The 22,652-nt window shown below is 37.9% G+C and overlaps 1 protein-coding gene across 4 annotated transcripts in view; it reads left to right on the forward strand.

Moving 5' to 3' along the window:
* Positions 1-22,652, forward strand: part of mef2cb (myocyte enhancer factor 2cb) — a 277,190-nt gene that overhangs the window by 250,281 nt on the left and 4,257 nt on the right. For all 4 annotated transcript variants that reach the window (XM_041185709.1, XM_041185712.1, XM_041185711.1 and 1 more), the window contains 3 exons: positions 7,770-7,939; positions 13,283-13,412; positions 19,448-19,583. In XM_041185709.1, coding sequence (XP_041041643.1) covers positions 7,770-7,939; positions 13,283-13,412; positions 19,448-19,583 — 436 coding nt within the window. The remainder of the gene's footprint in view (positions 1-7,769; positions 7,940-13,282; positions 13,413-19,447; positions 19,584-22,652) is intronic.

Genomic DNA, 22,652 nt, shown 5'->3' on the forward strand with positions numbered 1-22,652 from the left:
GGATCCCTTCCCCGTGAATTCCTTTTCCCAGTCCAAATGTATTTATTTTTTAGAAGGAAGCAATCTAACCAGGCTTTCTTGAGTCAAAGAAAGAGTATGTTTATTATTTACTAAAAACTGAGAAAAATAATAAAAATGTAACACAGATCAGAAATGAGGAGTTAAGAGTCCAAATGAAAGTTATAAAAGATATAAGAATCAGCCTTTGGCTTGTCTGTGAGGCACAGATGGCAAAATGTTACAGCCGTTAAGTTGGGTGATTCCAGTAGAACTTTGCTGCAGTTCAGTGGGACGCTAAAAGGCCAAAGCTAGGTTATCATTGATCCTTCATTCGTGGAGTGTCCTTTTAAATACTGAACTTGATATCAAATCATGCAGGTCAGCATCTTGACTGTTTACGTTAACTGAATGGGTAACCTGGATATCAGTTGTTGATGGAGTGACTGAATGAAAATGCCAATGACAGACACACTGCCTGTATTTCCGGATTTCCCACATGTTGTCGCCCACCCTGGTCCCAACACAGCTCCAGCATTCCAGCTGAGACCAAACCAGTAATTTATAAAGGTTTAACATCCTACTTTTTATTTATTTATTTCCTACTATTTATAATGTTGAATATCCAGTATGCATTTTTTAACAGTGTTTTCAACTTGCCCTGCCACCTTCAAAGATCTGTGTTCATGAACTCCTGAGTGTCTCTGTTGCTGTGTCCCGTTTCTGCACCAATATTTCCGTAGTTCTTGAATTATTTTTGAGTTTTTGATTTCTCTCTCATATACTTCCCTGTTATATACCATTGTAGATACATAACAACAAATAAAGCACTCTGGGGCCTCTGCTGCTGCCACACTTGATGTCCAGGATACACACAAGATTAGCATAGCATGAATTTCCCTCGTATTTTTCCTCTCAAACCATAGGGGTGTGCCTGGACTCTTCTTGTCACCTCCCTACAGTGGAACTTGCAAGATCAGAAACTCACTGTGTGAGGAATCGTGACTCCAAACCCACATCCTACCACTCTGGCACAGGAAGATTTAGGCGTATTAAAAGCATGTGGACTCTGCTACAGTTAGTTCTCTGTGACTGAGCACAACTCATTTAGTGGTTTTGTTTTTCAGACTATTACCGAAGTGTTTATTAAAACAAACTGTTCATTGTTCTATTGATGCCATTTTCCCACCCCATACTAAGTTAATGCAATGATATATGAGTAGAGAAGTCTTTACCAGCATATCAAAGCTGTTAGATATTTATATGTTATATTATTAAACCCATTATTTGCAAATCACACCTATGGATGTAGTAGTTTCTGCTGATATATTTGTAATGATGCTTGCAATTTATATCATGCCTAACCATGTTAAAACATCTGAAACCACTCACATAATGAATCATTAATAAGGCTTTATTGTAAAGGCATATATGTGTAATACCATCGCTGTTCAAGAAGCGTGACTTATACAAAGCTAATGGACATTCATTCAGAGAAAGCAATAGCTTACAGCATTATAATTTTACCTTTGTTTTTGTGGTAATAATTAATGGTAACAAAAATATTAACAAGGAAAACCTTTGGACGTTGATTGTTTTGTGACTGTTAGGACCATTACTTTTACTGAATTGAGTTCTTCAAATAGTACAGTTTCTGGCTGAATTCATGAGAACTACATAATTTCCTTCACATCAGCCACAAATTTGTATAGGCCACACCCTATATTCCTTGCCTAATATTTTAGGTAGAAAATCCCTTTAATAACCATAATCTTCAAGTACACTAATTTATATTTAAGTGAAATTCATGCTTATAATTTAGGGCATTTATAAACATAAATACTGTATTTTAGTTTTGATTAAAATCACTGCTCTATACTTTCCTGAAACTGCATTTTAATTAGTAGCCATCTATACTATATACAGTGACTAACATCTGTGATCTCCGTGGATCTAAAAGTCTAAGACCATGAGGCAGTCGTTAAAGCTCAAAGTATTAGATCTATCCTTGGCCATCTCCCATTTCTCATCTACATGCTACTCCTTAGTGATATCGTCTGAAAGTGCTGCGTCAGTTTCCATTTTGAGGATTCCCGCTCTACCTCACTAGCAGCTCTTTTGATCCTTCTTTTCTCTCTAAATTGTCACACTACTTGCTCAATGTTCAGTACTGGAATGAACAGAAATTTCCTTCACCTAAAGATTGAGAGGACCAAAGCCACTGTCTTCAGTTCCCAAACTCTGTTCCCTAGCCACTGATTCTGTCTCTCTCCCTAGCAACTGTCTGAGGCTGAACCAGAGCCTTTGCAACTTTGGCATCATATTTGAACCCGAGATAGGTTTCTGACCACATATCCGCACCGTTACTAAGACTGCCTATTTCCACCTCAGTAACATCACTTAACCCCGATTAATGTTTTTGTTGCCTCTAAACTTGACTCTTTCAGCACACTTCTGGTCAGCCTCTTATTCTGGTCTCTTGATTCTGGTCTCTCTCTCCCCTGATTTTAATTGCTTTGAATTTGGCAGTCGAGCCTTCAGCTACTAAGGCCTTAAACTCTGTAATTCCTGCCTTAAACCTCCCTACCTCTCTAACTCTTTTTCCTCCTTTTAAGTTGCTCCTTAAAACCTACCCCTTTGGCCAAGCTTTTGGCCAACTGCCCTAATATCTGTTTGTGTGGCTTGGCATTGTATTTTGTTTGTTAACAATCCTGTGTGCCTTGCAATGTTTTACTATTTTAAAGACACTATATAAATAAACATTGTTGTTGTAGAGATTATTTCAGAGTTTCTTTTCAGATCAAGACTTTCTTTGTACAACCAATGACTTTTCCAACAGCTTCTAAAATTTTCTAAAGCATTGCATCATGCTTAATGCAGAGCTCTTCTAAGCTTTTGTCACATTTCTATTTTACTCATAATGAAACCTATCTTGTGCCCTTGATTCATTTGTTTCTCTTCAGTTTATCGCAACCAGTTTTCTTCTCTTTTTTTTTTCCCCCAAGGGTATTATTTCCATGGTGTGGTATGGTTCTATAGATTCTAGTTGCCCTCCCTGCTTCAGCCAACTGGCCATCATCAGTCATTAGTGATGCTTGGCACTGTGCTTTGGCAGGCTATTCAATCAGGTATCACAGCCAAGCCTCATCCTGTCACCTGATGGGCACACACTCTCAAATACACATGCACACTTTCATGTGTAGGTTGCTAAATAGTAAGAACCTTGGCTTTTTTTTTTCTCTCTTCCCGTCACTAACCTAAGAACATTAAAGCCGCTTGTAGATCCATACCATTGGGATTAGCTAGATAGCAAACATGGCCCAGGTATCAAAACTGATGACGTTCCTGCCTTTTTAGCTCCATTTTCTATTGGATAAACTCTTTGAGCTATTGGGGAAACTACATACCCTTAATTCATGATGTAAAGCTGGCGCACTCTGCCTCTGGAAACTGTAAAAACTGCTGGTCACTGAAAGCCTCAGATTTTATTCTATCAAAGGCGTTGTTTAAACCAAATTGAGTCAACGGATTGGTATTGCTGATGAATGAAGTTCACACTGAGGTTTATCCTTAATAGTTTCCTGATTTCACATCAGGGCTCTGCATTTGCAGCTTGTGCACAAACCACATTTTTCTGCAAAGTCTTGAAGCTAAATTAATTGTTATGAACTGTTATGCAGTACAATTAATCTTCAATTTTAACAAATAAGGAAAATCATATGCTGTGCAATATTAAATTAAACACCATTATAAATCACAAATTTGAGATTAAGACAATAGTTTAGCGATAAACTTTCTTCTTATAAAATACTTTCATTAATACCGTGTAGAAAATTAAATCATGCGGCTTTAAGAGCTAAATTTACATAAAAAACATGTGCTTCTCATTTTTCTGTAATTGTCCGGAAGTATCTCTAATTTAGATATATAATTTTTTGTCCTTTAAAGTGGGTAAACAACTCTAGTACTGCACTCATGGATGCGTTACAGATTGTAATTTTCATGATCCACCATAATTTTAAACTAGTTGAGGAGGAAAGTTGTAACATGTACATTAAAAGCTTTCGGAAAGCTCTCTGTTCCTAGATCTAACTAAGTTATTCTGTTTCATGGATTATCTTGAGGAGCAGCACCAGGCCTCAAAGCAGGCCACAATATTCTGAGTAAGAAGGATGCGGTTTGCATAGTTGGTAATATGCAAAAAGAAACTTCGTAAATGACCACATGCATGTATTTTTCATTTATTTTCTTTTAATTTTATGAATAGTTTCTGCATAATTGGTTCACAATCCACAACCATGTGTTCTGAGCACCCTTTATGAATGTTGTCATGCCAAGAAGGCTGAAGAATCTTGAATTAAGTTGCTGAATGCAGACATGCTCATTTAGTAGTCTCTGAAGTTCAAATGGAAAGCATTCCTGAAAGTGCAGGATTTGTATACAAGTATCAAATTATTTGGTGCCTTTAATGGCCCAGTTAGACTGCGCTTATTAGAGCAGTGTGATGCAAATTTCATGTTGACATAAATGTGTTAGTCTTGCTGCCAGAAGGAGGTTTTCTCAAACCCCATAGACTTCACACCAGCTGCACCATGAGAGCTGGCTCTTCACTAATTTAAAACGCAGGGAGGAGATGACATAGTGGTATTGTCGCTGGGCTAGTAATCCAGAGACGCAGGGTAATGCTCTGGGGGAACAAAAACAAAAATACCTGGAAAAACTCAGCAGGCCTGACAGCATCTGCGGAGAGGACTACAGTTGACGTTTCAAGTCCGTATGACTCTTCATCAAAACTAGTTCTGATTCCTTTGTTCTGGTGAAGAGTCATATGGACTCGAAACATCAACTGTATTCCTCTCCGCAGACGCTGTCAGGCCTGCTGAGTTTTTCCAGGTATTTTTGGGTTTTTTTCAGATTTCCAGCATCCGCAGTATTTTGCTTTTATCTTAATGCTCTGGGGGCCTGGGTTTGAATCCTGCCAGGACAGGTGGTGGAATTTGAATTCAATAAAAATTAAAAGTCTAATGATGGCCACAAAACCATTTTTGATTGTTGTAAAAACCCATCTAGTTCACTAATGTTCTTTAGGGAAGGAAATCTGCTATCCTTACCTGGTTTGGCCTGCGTGTGACTCCATACCCACAGCAGTGTGGTTGACTCTTAAATGCCCTCTGAACAAGGGCAATTAGGGATGTGCAATAAATGCTAGCAGTGATGCCCACATCCCATGAATGAATTTAAAAAAAACCTTGCATTCTTATTGGAGCGCTGGACATGCAATTAAGTGGAGGTGAATAGAGTTGTACATTGCTTAAGTAGTATAATAATAAACCATTGTGTAGTAACTGCGCCAATAAACTTTAGTTGCATGATTATAATATGCGAATGCCTAATCAATCATAGAACTTGGAAAGTTCTCAGAAGCACTCCAATTTCAGCATGTCATATTATATCATTGAATCATAGAGGTTATAACACAGAAAGAGGGCATTTAGCCCATTGCTGGAGCACCTATCCCCTGTCCTATTGTCCTGCATCTTTCTCTACTTCAAATATCTATACATTTTTTGAGAAGATATGCCTCCCAGAACCATTCCCTGCACCAAAGGATTCTATACTCCAGCAATGCTCAGCATAACGATGCTTTTCCCTAACCTGCCTCTTCAGTTTTTGTGACAATTTTAAGTAGGATCCCTAACCAGACAAAATAATCTTTCTCCACTCACTATCAAAACCTGTCATAATTTTAATAAATCTATTAAATCCCCACTTAGCCTTGTCTACTTCAGTGGAAATAATCCCAGTTTCTTAGGTCTCTCCACATACCAATAGTTTTCCATTACTGGCATCATCCTGGGGAATCTGAACCACATTGCTTTCTCTGCCTTTAAGATCCTTTCTATAATTGGGGCTTGGAATTGCACACAGCACACAGTTTAACCATTGCCTAGTACAAATTTATCATTACATTCTTGCTGTTGTACTTTATGCTCTCTTTATGAAAGCCAAATAGTTACTGGTGTTTTTATGGCTTTGTCTGCACTGTCACTTTCAGTGAATTTTGTATTTGAGCCCATCAGTCTTTATGTTCATTCACCCCTTCAGCTCATTTTTATTGAGTGTACACTTGCATTTGTTCTTTTTCCTTCCATTTTATTCACAATGATTTACTTCTGCCACTTTTTTTATTCATTCTTCCATGGGATGTGGATGTCGGTGGCAAGGCCAGCATTTTTTACCCATCCTTAATTGCCCTTGAACTGAGTGGCTTGCTGGGCCATTTCAGAGGACAGTTGAGTGTCAATCACATTACTCTGGGTCTGGAGTCACATATAGGCCAGAGTGGCTAAGGATGGTACATTTCCTTGGATTTCCTTAGTGAACCAGATGGATTTTTACAACAATCAATGATAGTTTCGTGGTCACCATTACTGAAAGTAGTTTTAATTGCAGAATTTATTAATTGAATTCAAATTCCACCAGCTGCCATGGTTCAAATCCCACCATGGGATCTGTGACCCCAGAGCATTAGCCTAGACCTCTGGATTACTAGTCCAGTGACATTAGAGCTCTACGCCACCATCTCCCCATAATGTTTAGCTATTTGCTGCCATATCTATGTGCTTTTGGGGTCTTTTAAACTCTTAAGTTTAAAAGAGTGCTCTTTTCAAATGCATTAGTGGATTTTTAAATTGCACCAAATCTGTGTATTTGAAAAACTTCTGCTACATTAGTTTAAGTTTCTCAGGGCTTTACTTAAGTTCAGAGTCAGTACCTAAAAAACATACCACTGATGCAATGGATAACTTGAAATGGTCATCCTGCCTGAACTAATTGCTACTCTCTTTAGCCTTCAACAAATAACTATAACTTCAAACCTGTTTTGAATCTTTTGGATGGAGTTTTTGGAAGTTTTATTTTTTGTGCTAGGTAGTGCAGTGATGCAGCTACTGTTTTCACTCTTTTAGATTCACTTATCATATCAAGCCAGCTAATCAAGTGAAGATGATTTCACTTCCTTCAGAGAACCAGCTTTGTGTTAGTAAAGGATTCACATTAATTTCCTTTTATTTATATGTATTTGTTTCTATTGTATTTTGTTTAAGTAGTGAGCTCTGATGTCCTCATCAGGGGCTATTAGCTTTTAAAGGGCTTGATATCCTGGAAGGTGTGGAGGTACCTAATTACCTAGGGAGATATAATCATTAATGTTTTAGTTTTCCATTTCAACTATGACCATTAATTCAGCTTCTCTATGCATCCAGTAGCAAGTGATCCAAATTACCTGCTGTTGATGTCATCAGCATTCCTTGTTTAAACAAAAATTTTCCAAAAAGTTATTGATACATTTTGGTAATTCATTTTTTGAAAAAGTGGTCTTGATGGAGACATTATTGATTTATTTCTTAGAACAATTAATAAAACTGATTCTTTTAAGAACAGTTCTGACACTATTGATTGAAACATTTTAAATGTTAAATGCTCAGGTGATGAAAATAGAGACACAAAAAAAGTATTTCATTGGTGCACTCCATTGAAACAGTTTCCTACTACTTCCAAAGGTTTGATAAAGACTTAGGAAATTAAGAGATGACAAAATAGATGTGGCATATTTATGGCTATCATTGTTTTTCTTTTACAGCATTATCATTATATTTCTTTTATTTATTCCCATTAAATATCAGCTATTGACCACTAATTCCTCATTTAGAATGATTTCTATTTTGTATATTAAATATACAGTTGCTTACACTCAATCTTTCATGCAACAGGAAATGGATATGGAAATCCCCGCAATTCGCCAGGTCTGCTGGTCTCGCCTGGCAGTATGAACAAGAACATGCAAACCAAGTCACCCCCTCCCATGAATTTGGGAATGAACAATCGGAAACCTGACCTCCGGGTTCTCATTCCGCCAGGTTCAAAAAATATGCCGTCAGTGGTAAGTGAGAGCTTTTTTCCAGAATTTTCCGAAACAACAAAATATATATGTATACACAATAGAACTTGGAATAAAAGTTAGCATTTCTACTTTATTTCATTTGACTGGGAGAAAGTTTTAACTTGCTTTCTGGGTAAAGGCAAAATTGATGTCACATTGGTGCTAATATCCATAGCAATTGGCAACATGATGATGCATAATAAATATACTTAATTCTGTAACACAGATTAAATTTAAACCCTACTGAATGAATATTTAAATCCATTAGGGATGAATACACACAAATAAAAGGAAATAGCCTAAAGGAACAGTTTTAAATGGGTGGCAGTTCAAATTCACTGTGCCACAAAGTGATGTGTTGCGGGTATGTAGAACCACAGAATAGTTATGGTGCAGAAAGAGGCCATTCAGCCCATCATGTCTGTGCCGGCTTACATACAATACCCCTCGTAATATGGATGTTGAACTTTCTTGATCAATTAAAGAGAAGTGCTGTGCAAGCCCTGGCATTCCCATGTAAGGAAGTCAAAGAAAGGGGAGCCATTCCAGGGATACTGCCTCCCTCTGTTTAGCATGGATTCCATGCTGACTGGTGAAAACCTACAAATGAAAACACCTTAGAGGGGCTAATGCATAAATTAAAAAGAGGACTGCAAATATGTACGATGGATTTAAAAAATTCTGAAACATACATGCAGCCTGTAGTGATTTTATAGATAGATTTATACATTGATTGGAACCCCAGGCAAGTGGAATTCCTATTTACCTTTGTTTTCCCAAATCAAGCCTCATCATAGGTCAAAATCAAAATACTGCAGATGCTGGAAATCTGAAATAAAAACAGAAAATGCTGGAAATACTCAGCAGGTCAGGTAGCACCTGTGGAGAGAGAAACAGAGTTAACATTTCAGCTAACAGTTATTCATTGCTCCTTTTCTATGCTGTCAGTCTGAGGATGTTGATTTATTGCAGGTAAGTGAGAGTTCTGCTGATGCCTTCAAACAAGTTGCAAACTAGTATATGATAGTAACTTATTCATTTTTAATTTGTTTATCTGACGATAGCATTGCCTACAGCTGCTGAATGATACAATTGGCCAACAACCCCTGTTTTATGTTATACAATGACCATTATCTTCAGGTTAACATTACTTTTGAATAAAGCAGGGTAGGCAGTGGTTTTTAGTACAAACATATTTTAGCAAAGAAGTTTTATGTTTGTTTTTTCTTTCTCAGATATGGTTCTTGAATTATGTATAGTTCTTAAGGCTCAGAGTTCCACATCTATGGTTTTCATAAAACTTAAAAGCCAGGTTTAGGTGGGTTGAAGCTTTACTGTTGGAACGATATTCACCTGAACCATGCTGGGATCAATGCTTTGGTGAGTCATATAACTAGGGTGGTAGAGAGAGATTTAAACTAAATACTTGGGGTAGGGGGGAGGAATCATTTGAATGGGAGATGTGGTAAATTAAAGGGAAATTACAAAGCAATGGAGCAAGTTAAGAATTTGGGTAATGATAATCAGAGTTGGCAGGAAAGGACAGAGCTTGCAAACTTAAGATTGCACCAGTGGATAAGGCCAGAGTTTGCAAAGATGATAAAAAGTCAGAATTAAAGGCCCTGTATCTGGATGTGCGCCGTATTCATAACAAAAAGGATGAATTGTTTGCACAAATAGAAATAAATGTGTATGACCTGATAGCCATTACAGAAACATAGATGACCAAGGCTGGGACCTGAATATTCAGAGGTATTTGACATTTTGGAAAGACAGGAAGCTAGGAAAAGGTGGTGGGGTAGCTCTGTTAATTAAGAATGACATTTGGACAGTAATGAGAGGTAACATTAGCTCGAAAGATCAAGATGTAGAATCAGTTTGGGTAGAAATGAGAAATAGGAAAGGTAAGAGGCCACTTGTGAGAGTAATTTCCAGGTTCCCCATCAGTATCTACACTGCAGGACAGAATATACAGGAAGAAATAAATGGAGTGTGTAAGAAAGGCACTGGAATAATCATGGGTGATTTTAATCTACATGTAGTTTAGGAAAATCAGATTGGCAAAGTTGGCCTGGAAAATGAGTTCATAGAGTGTGCTTGGGACAGTTTCTTAGAGAAGCACATTTTAGTGCCAACCAGGGAACAGGCTTTCTAGACCGGGTAATGTGCAATGAGACAGGATTATTCAGTGACCTCATAATAAAAGAGCCTCTAAGCAACAGCGATCATAACTTGATAGAATTTCATGTTCAGTTTAATATGAGAAGTGTGGGTCTAAGATTAGAGTTTAAACCTAAATAAAGGGAATATAAGAAAGTTGCTAAAGTGAACAGGGAAACTAGGTTAAAAGGTAGGACAGTAGAGAAGCATGGCAGACCTTTAAGGAGATATTTAATAACTGTCAGCAAAGCTATAACCCAGTGAAAAAGAAACACTCTGGGAATGATGCATCACCTGTGGCTAAATAAGGAAGTTAAAGATCGTATCAAACTGAAAAAAACAGTGTACAATTCTGAGAAGATTAGTAGTAGGCCAGAAGATTGGATAGAATATGAAAAACAGCAAATAATGACTAAAAAAGTTATAAGGAGGGACAAATTAGTGTATGAGAGAATGCTAGCTAGACATATCAAAACAGATAGTAAGTTTCCACAAGTATTTAAAAAGGAAAAGAGTAACTAAAGTGGGCATTAGTCCCTTAGAGGTGAGACTAGGGAATTAATAATGGGAAACAAGGAAATGGTGGAGCATTGAACAGGTATTTTGTGTCTGTCTTCACTGTAAAAGACTTAGAAAACTTCCCAAAAATACTTGAAAATCAAGAGCTGGGAGGGAGGGAGGAATTTAAAACAGTCATCATCACTAGGGAGAAGGTACTGGGAAAACTAATACAACTAAAGATTGACAAGTCCCCAGGATTTGATGGCCTGCATCCTTTGGCCTTAAAAGAAGTGGCAGCAGAGTCAATAGATGCATTGGTTGTGATCTACCAAAATTCTATAAATTCTGAAAGGGTCCCAATGTATTGGAAAGTAGCAAATGTAAGAGCTTTATTCAAGAAAGGACAGATAGAAAACAGGAAACTATAGGCCAATTGGCAAAACATCTGTCAGAGGGAAATTACTAGAATCCATTATTAAGGAGATTATAACAGGATACTTAGAAAATCATAATGCAATCTGGTAGAGTCAGCATGGTTTTATAAAAGGGAAATCATGTTTAACCAATCTATTAGAACTCTGAGGAAGCAACAAGATGGATAAAGGGGAACCTGTAGATGTGGTGTACTTTGATTTCCAAAAGGCATTTGATAAGATGCCACATCAAAGTTACTACACAAAATAAAAACTCATGGTATAGGAGATAATACATTGACATAGATAAAGGATTGGTTAGCTAACAGGAATCAGAGAATAGGATTAAATTGGTCATTTTCAGGATGGCAAGCTGTAACTCATGGAGTGACAATGTGCTGCAGCCTCAGCTATTTACAATCTAACTCAATGATTTGGATGCAGGGATCAAATGTATGGTGGCTAAATTTGCTGATGGCACCAAGATAGGTAGGAAAGTAAGTTGCCAAGAGGAGGTGAAGAGTCTACAAAAATATATAGAAAGGTTAAGTGAATGGGCAACAACTTGGCTGATGATCTTGTTGGAAAATGTGAACATGTCCACTTTGGCAGGAAAAACAGAAAATCAGTACATTATTTAAATGGAAAGAGACTGCAGAACTCTGTTGTACAGATCTCTGTGGAACCTGGATGTTCTGGTACCTTACTAACAAAAAGTATGCAGGTATGGCAAGTGATCAGGAAGACAAATGTTGGTGTTTATTGCAAGGGGAATGTAATATAAAAGTAGGGATGTTTTGCTGCAGCTCTACAGGGTCTTGGTGAGTCCACTTCTGAAGTGTTGTGTACAGTTTTGGTCTCCTTATTTGAAAAAGGATGTAATTGCAGTTGAGAGAAGGTTCAACTCATTCCCAGGATGAAGGGCTTATCTTATGAAGAAAGGTTAAAGAGGTTGGACCAACACCCATTAGAGTTTAGAAGAATGAGAGGTGATTTTATTGAAACATATAAGATCCTGAGGGGAATTGATAGGGTAGGAATGACGCTTCTCCTTGTGGGAGAGACTAAAACTAGGGGACACAGTTTAAAAATAAGGGGTCTTCCATTTAAGATGGAGATGAGAAATTATGAGCAGGGTTTTCCACACCCGCCCGCCGCTGGGATCTTCCAGTCGCGCCGCAAGTCAATGGACTTCTGGCTGGGGCACCGCCTCGCCCATGGTGGGTCGCACCCGCGATGGGGCCCAGAAAATCCTGGCCTATTTCTCTCAGCAGGTTGTTATTCTGTGGAATTCCCTATCCCAGAAAGCAGTGGAGGCTGAGCCATCAAATTTATTCAAGGCTAAGTTGGATTCTTGACAGACAAGGGAGTCAAGGGTTATGTTATGGGGAAGGGAGACAGAAAGCAGAAAACTGTAGGCCAGTTGGTGTAACATCTGTCATAGAGAAATTGCTAGAATCCATTATTAAGGAGATTAGAGCAGGATATCTAGAAAATTATAATGCAGTCAGGCAAAGTCAACAGGAAGGTGGGGTTGAGGCCATTGTCAGATCAGCCACGATCTTATCGAATGGCAGAGAGGTCCGAAGGACTGAATGGCCCACTCCTGCTCCTATGAAGTTGCAGATAAATAACAGTGACCAATAACAATAGATCTCTGAAACTGTCCTGCGCTGAGCATTATGCATTTGATAGTCAATTAATTGCTTTGGTCTCATTTTTCTGGTATTAAATGAGAAATGATATACACAACATAAAATGTGCTGCCTTCATTATGCTGTCACAGCCAGCTATTAAACAGAAGTAACATAGCACCACCTACTGGTTATGTAAAATGTTACGATTTACAACCTCTGCTCACAATCAAGACAAGCAATCCAATTCTTTGTGAAGAACTACTGAAATCCACCACTATACTATTCTTTTTTCTTTATGTATATAAATATATATATATTATAAGCACAATAACAGGCCATAATGCATATTTCATCTGTGTTCCGTACGGCCTTTTTCCTGCTACAATAACAATCCTTGCTGGTGACGCGGCTGGTTACTATGGAGATACTGATGTAATTGGTTACCTTGGGAACATCTAGTCTCCTGAAGTGTTGTAAATGATAGGTTTAGAAGAGTTCTTAAAGCCCAATTATGTTAAATGATTCATTTTATTAAAAATATCCGGTATACATTTTTGCTGTTTTTGCAACTATTATTAAAAAGACATAGTCTTAAGAAAAAATTTTAAAGTCACAATTTTGTTTTTCTATAGAATCAAAGAATAAACAACTCTCAAGCTGCACAGTCATTGGCTACGCCGGTGGTTTCTGTGGCAACCCCTACTTTGCCTGGGCACGGGATGGGAGGATACCCTTCAGCCATTTCTACCACATATGGTACTGGTAGGTAACTCCTATCACTTTGCAGTCAGTAGCAAGGTTACACAAAATAGAACTACCAACACTATCAATATTATTTCATGTTTCTGGAATAGTGATACACTGCTGTAATATTATTCGGAAAAGACATGCTCTATTCTGCTTCCACATGCCTATTGTTACAGGATTGCTTTCCATACAGGATATGGGTTGCAGCTGGTTCATGAGTACTGCACACATATTGCTTTATAAACATAAAAAGAATCATGTTTCCTGCTATTTCTTTGTGTCTGACCTTCTTGCTTGCCTCCAAAAAAAAGACTTATTTGTTGGAGTTGTTTCTTGTCATCATTTTCAGACACCGAAAAGAAAGAAAATCTGGGGCCAAAATTCTTTGTCTCATGATCCCATTGGTTACATTAGGATCATACCCACAGGTGCCCTTTAGTGCCAAGTCCACTGAAATTTGTGGGAACAGTCAAAGGGCATCAATTTAGCATGGGCTGTGGCAAGCACAAGTGCCAAATACACACATCTCAGACAATTGCATGCCCATGCAGTTGAAAATTCATATTTATATGTGTCTGGCCATTTTTCTTTAATTACACTCCTACGAAACACCTTGGACCATTTTATTACATCAAAGATGCTATATAAATGCAAGTTGCAATCTACCCTATACCACAGTTTTAAAAAAAACGTGCTTTTGAACTAACTGTGTTGTAAGAATGTTTTCTATTTTATTTAGTGATTACAGGTCTACACAGTTTAATGTAAAATGTGGAACAGTATTGCCTGGTGAAAAGTATTGCTAATCAATTCCACTACAGTGGGTGTCCTGCTGTGTTAAACTTTCCAAATTACACATTTAGTTAACATCCTTCAGATTTGATTGTCATACCTATCAGGCATCTAGTAATGTAGTAAGAATCCAATTGAAAGCAATTTTCTGAGTATAATACTTTTAGAGCAATTTACCTTAAGTGTGTTGATGCACCTTGAATAAATGAAGCCGTTTGAACTTAGAAACACAATACATTTTAATAGCATAATTTTGAAATACTACCCATTAACATTTGAATTAACTTTTGTTAAATTGCCATTGATTTACCTAATCAAGAGTGCTGCTTAAAATAAAAAGAAACAGGCACGTGGTAAATTGAAAATATTCTTCAAACAGGCTAGAATTTTATGTTTTAATGTTGTCTGTGGGACCTGAAAGAACTCAGCGACTGACCAGTTTTAATATGCTTAATAGGTCAGACAACTTGTAACTCAAACCTGTAGTAAGAAGACAATCTTGAAGAACATTAGGAAGCACATGTGAATTTCAGCTGCTCTATTGGTTAACTAACACCCATATCAATTCTTTTTGAAGTTACTTATAATGATAAGTAAAGACCGAATAGGAATGGACGGTGGGATGATTGTGTGACAGGGTGAAGGGAGTGATGCTGCATTGGTATGATTAGGAGATAACTGTGAGGGAGAGATTTTATGACGTGTACTGTACAAGTGAAGTGCTCAAGTTGTGGGACAGTTTGTCATAATTAACCTATTGATATAGAAAAATTTGCTACTACCTCAGGATGCTGCAAATTTAGCCAGTTTTCTCCCCCAAGGTGAACAATTCAGTTTTAAAGGCAATCGAAGTCACATCCTCCATTGAAATAAATGAAGTACTTCAGGACCAGGGGCAGAGTATCGTTGTGTGGGGGTGGGCTTGACATGCAGAAGTGTAAATTGACGCACGATGACTTCAGGCGTGCGTCCCGACGTCATCAGGCGTCATTTTGATATTTTGTTCGACAGACACGCACCAGAGGCGGCTGCGCGCCCGCCGAACTGTCAACAGCCTATTAAGGCCATTAAAAAAGCAATTAAAGTTGCTGACAATGCTGCCCATCCAACCTTAAGGTTGGTGGGCAGGCGAAGAGCCAAAGCGACCTTTGTGTTTTTCAGGAAACCTCATCCGTGGGCAGGATGAGGTTTCCTGAAAGTTTAATAAAACAAATAAATTTTGCTAAATTGACAAACATGTCCCAGCTCATGTAACACTGTCACATGAAGAGACATGTCTAAATAATTTTTCACTGTATTTATAAAAAAGTTTCATTATGTACTTCATCTCCCTGAGGCAGTTCAGTGCCTCAGGGAGATTGCTGCACTCTTTTGTGGGCAAGCGTGAAAGAGCGCAGGGCCAGACTCTCCCTCCTCCCCCCCCCCACCCGCACAGGTAGTGCTGAGTGCTACGGAATGCGTATTACACTGGACGGGCCTTAATTGGCCCATTCTCGTAAAATGGTGGCGCGCAGCCGATCATGGGCGGCGATATGCTCCACACCTGCTTCCGTCCAGCCCGCCCGACATAGGTAAGGTTCAGGCCCAGGTGATTCCGTCCCATTAAGTTAAATCAACAGAGTGGCTTAAGAAATGAAACCCTTGAATGGAAGGTTTCTGTAATAATTGGAAATTCATTTTTTTTCAATAATCAAGACTTGTTTTTACACAGGCGTTTGGGAGATGTTTTCAATCAGAATCGCTGCTAGATTTAGTCTGGAAAATTAAGTGGAACAAATAACTAATCTGACAGTAGAAGAAGCATTGGGAAATAGTTTCAAATCAAAATTAGAAAAGGATAATGAAGAATCAAGTTAGGGTATTTGACTGATTAAGTCCAATGATATAAGAAGGTGTTTTTTATATTCACTCATGGCAAGGCCAGCATTTGTTGCCCATCACTAATTGTCCTTGCGAAAGTGGCAGTGAGCTGCCTTCTTGAACCGCTGCAGTCCATGTGGTGTAGGGACATCCACCATGCTGTCCGGAAGGGAGATCCAGGAGTTTGACCCGTCGATATTGAAGGAACAGCGATATATTTCCAAGTCAGGATGCTGTGTGACTTGCAGGTGATGGTGTTCACATGCATCTGCTACCCTTGTCCTTCTAGGTGGTAGATGCCGTGGGTTTGGAAGGGGCTGTTGTAGGAGCCTTGGTGAGTTGGACCTGGCTCAAAATAACTGGGCGGAAAATTTAGCAAACAGGAAAATGTTCAAATCTGAGATGGATAGAGTATAAAATAAACTTAGTTTGCAAAGAGGGATGCATCAAAATATAGTTCTGTGGATAACAGAGAGATTAAAACTAACTGAAATTTAATGGGAGGTTTATGATAGAACAAGAGTTAATACTGCTGAAAATCATTAGGTATATAGAAAATGAGAGTGAAGAAGGCAAATAAAGAATTGGGAATAGTATAAGTATAACCATATTGTAAGTAAGAGCAACTAAAGAGAGGGTAGGATTACTCAGGAATTAAGGGGAAAATCTAATTGTAGAGGATGAAGGTATTTTAAAGGTCTATTGCACATCCAATGTATTTTGCATCAGTTTTTACAAATGATGGTGGATGTGAGAACACAGGTGTACCAGAGAAGGATATGGAACAAGTTTTAGAGATAACTGTAGAAAAGGAATTATGTCTAAAAAAAAGTAACAGAATTCGAGGTGCTGGGGGTCAGTTGACATCACCTTAGGAAATAGTTCAGAATCAGATTTAAAAAAACCCTGTAATTTACTAAGATTTACAATGGGAACCAAAACAGTCCTATCAGGTCTTTATTCAATTTACCCTGTAGGCAACTAATATGGAAGAATAAAAACTTACGTTTAAAAAAAATACCCTTTTCCGTTATTTTCACAGTTGTTTATAGGATCATTTCACTCTGTTCCGTTATCTGGTCTCATTCCACATGCAACCTATCTTTTCTGTAGATTTCTGAAAGGAAAAAGTAAAGAGAGATTTAGTACAAGAATTCTTTACCACAGAGGTCTGTAGAGGCCGGGTCATTAAGTAAATTCAAAGCTGAGATAGACAGATATTTAATCAGTGAGGGAATCCAGGAGTTTAGGGAAAAGGCAGGAAAATGGAGTTGAAGATTATCAGATCAGCCATGATCTCATTGCATGGTGGAGCAGACTCGATGGGCCGAATGGCCTACTTCTGCTCCTACATCTTATGGTCTTAAAATGCTGGAAAAGCTCAGCAGGTCTGACAGCATCTGTGGAGGGGGAAACAGAGGTAATGTTTCGAATCCATATGACTCTTCTTTAGAGCTAAAGAGAAGTAGAAATTTGATGGAACTTATGTTGTTTAAGGGGGTTGGAGCAGGTAAGTCAGGATAGAAGGTCAGCGATAGGTGGGGGCTAAGGAAAGATTGACCGATGTCATAGACACAAGACAACAGGAGTGTTATTGGTAGTGGTGAAGGCTGTAGAAGGTGCTGATCATGGCATAAAGAAAAGAAAGCAGAATGTGTTAATAGCAGGACAAGGGTCAGCGCTCTATGAAGGAAACATAGAACAGGTGACAGATGGCCCTTTTGGGGGTGAGGTGGGGGGAAGGGGCAGTGGTTGGGAAAAAAGGATAAAATGTTATAAAACAATGAATAAAAATGAAAATAAGTAAATAAATAATAAAAATAAATTTTAAAAAGGTTGAAGATAGAGGAGAGAGTTCATGGCCTGAAGTTGTTGAACTCAATGTTAAGTCTGGAAGGCTGTAAAGTGCCTAATTAGAAGATGAGGTGTTGTTCCTCCAGTTTGCGTTGGGCTTTCCTGCAGCAGGCCAAGGATGGACATGTGGGCATGAAAGCAGAATGGTGTGTTAAAATGGCAAGCGACAGGAAGGTCCGGGTCATTTTACAGACAGACCGAAGGCGCTCTACAAAGTAGTCACCCAGTCTGCCTTTGATCTCCGCCTGTTCTATGTTGTTCTTTCACGGAATACTGACCCTTGTTCTGCTATTAACACATTCTGCTTTCTTACCTTTATGCCACTATCAGCACCTTCTTTAGTCTTCACCACTGCCATTAACACACCCTTTTGTCGTGTTCATGACATCTTCGTCAATCTCTCCTTAGCCCCCACCTATCGCTGACCTTCTATCCTGCTTTACCTGCTCCATCCCCCTTAAATAGTATAAATTCCATCACATTTCTACTTCTTTTCAACTCTGAAGAAGAGTCATATGGACTCAAAACATTAACTCTGTTTCTCTCTCCACAGGTGCTACCTGACCTGCTGAGTTTTTCCAGCATTTTCTGTTTTTATTTCAGATTTCCAGCATCCGCAGTATTTTGCCTTTATCTTAGCAGGGATATAAAATTGGTTGATGGACTGGAAACAAAGGCTTAGTTTTACTGTCTGTTGCTCTGATAGAGAAAGGGTTGAAGTTGGTTTGAGCAGGAACCAGTGTTGGATCATTTTTGTTCCCTGGGCAGCTGATTTGACTTAGATGTATTTTTAAAATTCATTCACGGGATGTGGGCGTCACTGGCTAGGCCAGCATTTATTGCCCATCCCTAATTGCCCTTGAGAAGGTGGTGATAAGCTGCCTTCTTGAACCGCTGCAGCCAATGTGGTGTAGGCACATCCACAGTGTATAGAATGCAAATGCTGGTAACACAAATATTGCATTTTTAAAATAACAAGACAGTGAAAAATTTTAGAAGGACATAGATTAGGAATATTTAATGCAATTTAATGTGAAAAAGTGTGAGATAGTATGTGTTGTGAGGAAAAACAAGGAATGGGAGTATACACGCAATGGAAACATGCTGAAAGGTATCGTTATAAGAAAAGTCTTGTGTGTCAAGGACTTTTTTTCCTAGAGCAGAAAATATTAAGAGGAGTTTTTCTTATTATTTCCTCTGTTTGGGAAGTGAGTGACAGAGAGAAGTTAGAAAAAAAAACTTCAGTGCAAAGAGAGTTACGAATGTCCTCTTTCTGTTCTATAAACATTGGTTCTGTAGTTTTATCCTTCTTTTTAACAATAGCAGACTGGACTGGCTTCCCAAAAAATTAGATCTTAATACTTTTTCAAATTAAATATTATGTACTGGAGTGCCCAAGTCAGTTTATATTAAAGGTGTTCAGAACATCAAAAGTGAATTGTTTCATCAGGAATCTGAAGGATGCATTTTGAACTCCATCATTTTGATTAACTGTATTGTTTCTTTTTCCTCCAATTCTGGTCCCTGCCGACATCGCAATAAAGAATATTCCCTTAATAGTGCTGACTTGTCATCTCTCACTGGGTTTAATACTACCAATGCCCTCCACCTGGGCTCAATGACTGGCTGGCAGCAACATCAGCTACAGAATATGCAACATTCAGCCCTCAGCCAGTTGGGGTAAGTACATTTAACTTAACAGTGAAATAATCTTCTTGTGTGATTTATTAATTTAATCTCTTCATTGTCGACGTTTATATATTTTATGTATATGTGTCTAATATGTGTGTATATAATATATATATTATATATATATGACCCAGGAGTAAAACCCATAATCAAATTTTTATCCAATTCATTTATGAGTCAATAATTGCAATAGTATACTGCAAAAGGTATGTGAAGTATGGACATATTTGACAATTTAGGTGATTTTTGTTTCCGAATTCAGTTCTTGACTGTTGTTGCTGGGGAAAGGCAAACTGCGTTGGCAGTGAGCACTCATAGCTCAAGTGGTAGAGTACAGTTTCCCTGTATTCAGCTCCAGCCATATGCCTTAACCCCAACCTTGGAAAAGCACTGCTGCACAAATGTGGCATTTCCATGTTACTGAAAAACAGTTCCCTTAAATTCATTCAGAGAAGACAATAGCAACAGAAAGCAATAACTAATCTTCGCCCCTTTCACATTTTTTTGAGTTCGGCCGTACCTGTGGAACACTAGTGGACCTCGGACCTTGTTCTGTCCATCCAGTACTTCTTTCACAGTATTACATGGGTAATGATGTGTTTTAATGTTAGAGAATACTTTTAGGGTTTGTGGGTCCTACCACATTTTTAAATGATCATGGAGGAGCTTTAAGTAATAATGCACTCTTAATGTACGCCTTCACTCCATTAGCTCTTTTAAATAAAAGAAATGGTAGAGCAAACTTTATAAATAAAATGTCATGAAAATCTTTTTCAGCCCTATCTCACTGGCAGGACCCTGCACGCAGTAAGAAGCTTTTAGGAAATCAGTGGCAATGCAGACGATTTCTGTCCACTGAAATCATTGAAGTGAAAAGTGCTGTCTGCAAACTTTACCAGTGGCCTGGGGTCTTGGAGCATTTTACTCATAAACTACAAAATATACTGTAATTGGGCTAGGGAGTCTTTCACAGTTAAGGTTATTTATACAGATAGAAATTCCTTGTAAAAATTTAAAATAATGTTTAAAAGTGGGGCTAAATCTAAAAGTCAATTAAGAGGGGCCTTGTATGTGTGCTTGAGATTCAGGTCTAGTATATACAGCTAGTACATACAATGGGGTTAATAGGTGAGTTTTAAATCTGAGTAAAGGCAGAAACCATTAAGCACTTTCAATACAAATGAGTCCAATGAGTGTGAGCCCTTCAACCTCAAATATAGAAGCAGCTTGGCAATGATTAGCCACTTGGGGGCAGCACGGTACCTTCATCGCATACAGTGTTGCATGTCAACCAACTTGCTGAAACTTAACTAAGTGATAGATCAAAGAAGTTGATCTATGATTATTTTATACTTGAAATAGAAAAAAATTAATTACTAGAAATTGTTATATTTATCTTAGGTTAAGAAGTTTTGGTGTGAATGTTTCATGTTTCTCAGTACATATTAAAGATTATTTTCTGATGTGCTGTGACATCATCTGCACAGATATGTTTTTGTGATATTTCATATTGGGTGGTAATGGAGTAAGTCAGGTCCAGAACGAAAGGGATACCATAAGTCAATGTCATTCAAGTGACTGTGAAATATTTAATATTTTGGAAAGAAAATATCTGACTCATCAATAGCATTACCAAATGCCAAATGATGCACAGCTTTCATTATATGGCTGTGTAATAGAGTTCTAACAATTCCAAAGTATTCCAGCAAAAAAAAACTACAACAAGTTCCTTTCAGGATGATGCTAAACAAATAGGGTCCATAGTTTATTACCATCAAAAGAAAAGCTTCAGAGACATACCATGGCAAAAGATATTATTATTGCTATAACATCTACCTTCACATCATGTTAGTACTGACAAAATTACTGTAACCACACCCTCATGGCCCAGGTTAAAAACATCAATATAACATCTGAGCTTTTTTGTCCTGCTTTAATTAGATCAACACAATTCTCCAAGTCAATCTTCCAAGTATGTTCTTGATACACATTTAAACCAATGGATAGTTACTTACCAGCGCTCTAGCTTTAACAGAGCAAATTTTGAACATAACCACTACAGCATACTGTTATTCGGTTTTATAATCAAGGAACAAAACAGAATTTTCAGGCAGAAGTAATTAACTCTGATCTTCTAATAGCCATTTCATCACACTCTCCAGCAAAGCTGTGCTGTACGCTATTCACATTGTGCCATGCAAATTCCTTTGTTAAAACTTACTTTAAAAACTCTTATTTGGATGTAGTACTTTTTTATGAATTTAAGATGTATCATTATGGATGCAGTGAATGCTTAAGCTTAACCTCAAACTGCATCTCCTTAGGATAAGCATATCAAGTAGCTCCAGTGTTTGAAATCATGTCAGAGTCCTATTCTCCATTAGTTATGGTGAAACTCATGACATTAGTGAAATAGTTATATTGTTTCCTGAAGTACCCAAATGGCCTGGGCATGTGGGTTTCCCCAGCATCTTCAAAAGTTCAGTAGCAATAGTGGAGGAGCAATATAAACATATCTCCAGTAAAGCAGTTGCAGTGTTTTTTTGGCCAGTGTTTTCCTATCACTGGCTTATATGGACCTTCCATAATCATTTGGGAAGATTCAGCAGCCAGAAATGAAGTTATAATCTTGCAACCTTAAAGCAACTGTAGTTGTTGGCGTAATATTGAATAATACAGACTGGATCGTGAATCACTAAGAGCCAATGCTATAACTGCTTTTGCTCAAATAGGTTCTGTAATGGTAATCTCCATCCCACCACCATATACACTTCAGACATAACTTTTAACCCTGCATACTAAAGATCAAATATTTTATTTTTTATTAATTTAAATATCAGAAGTATTCATCATGTCCTTTGACTGCTCCAAATAAAAAATAATTTGTTTGCAATATAAAATGTATGTAAGATCCTGAAAAGCCATTTTTATGTGCCTTGCCTCTGAGTGAACAGAGACTTGTTTCAGTGGTAACATGATAACAGGAGCTCTGAATTTCTTTTAAATTGTTTGCCATTAACTCAGGCATATCTGAACAGTTCTAAACTTAGCTGCCCATTT

Source organism: Carcharodon carcharias, chromosome 4 (assembly GCF_017639515.1).
Source record: "Carcharodon carcharias isolate sCarCar2 chromosome 4, sCarCar2.pri, whole genome shotgun sequence".
NCBI lineage: Eukaryota > Metazoa > Chordata > Chondrichthyes > Lamniformes > Lamnidae > Carcharodon > Carcharodon carcharias.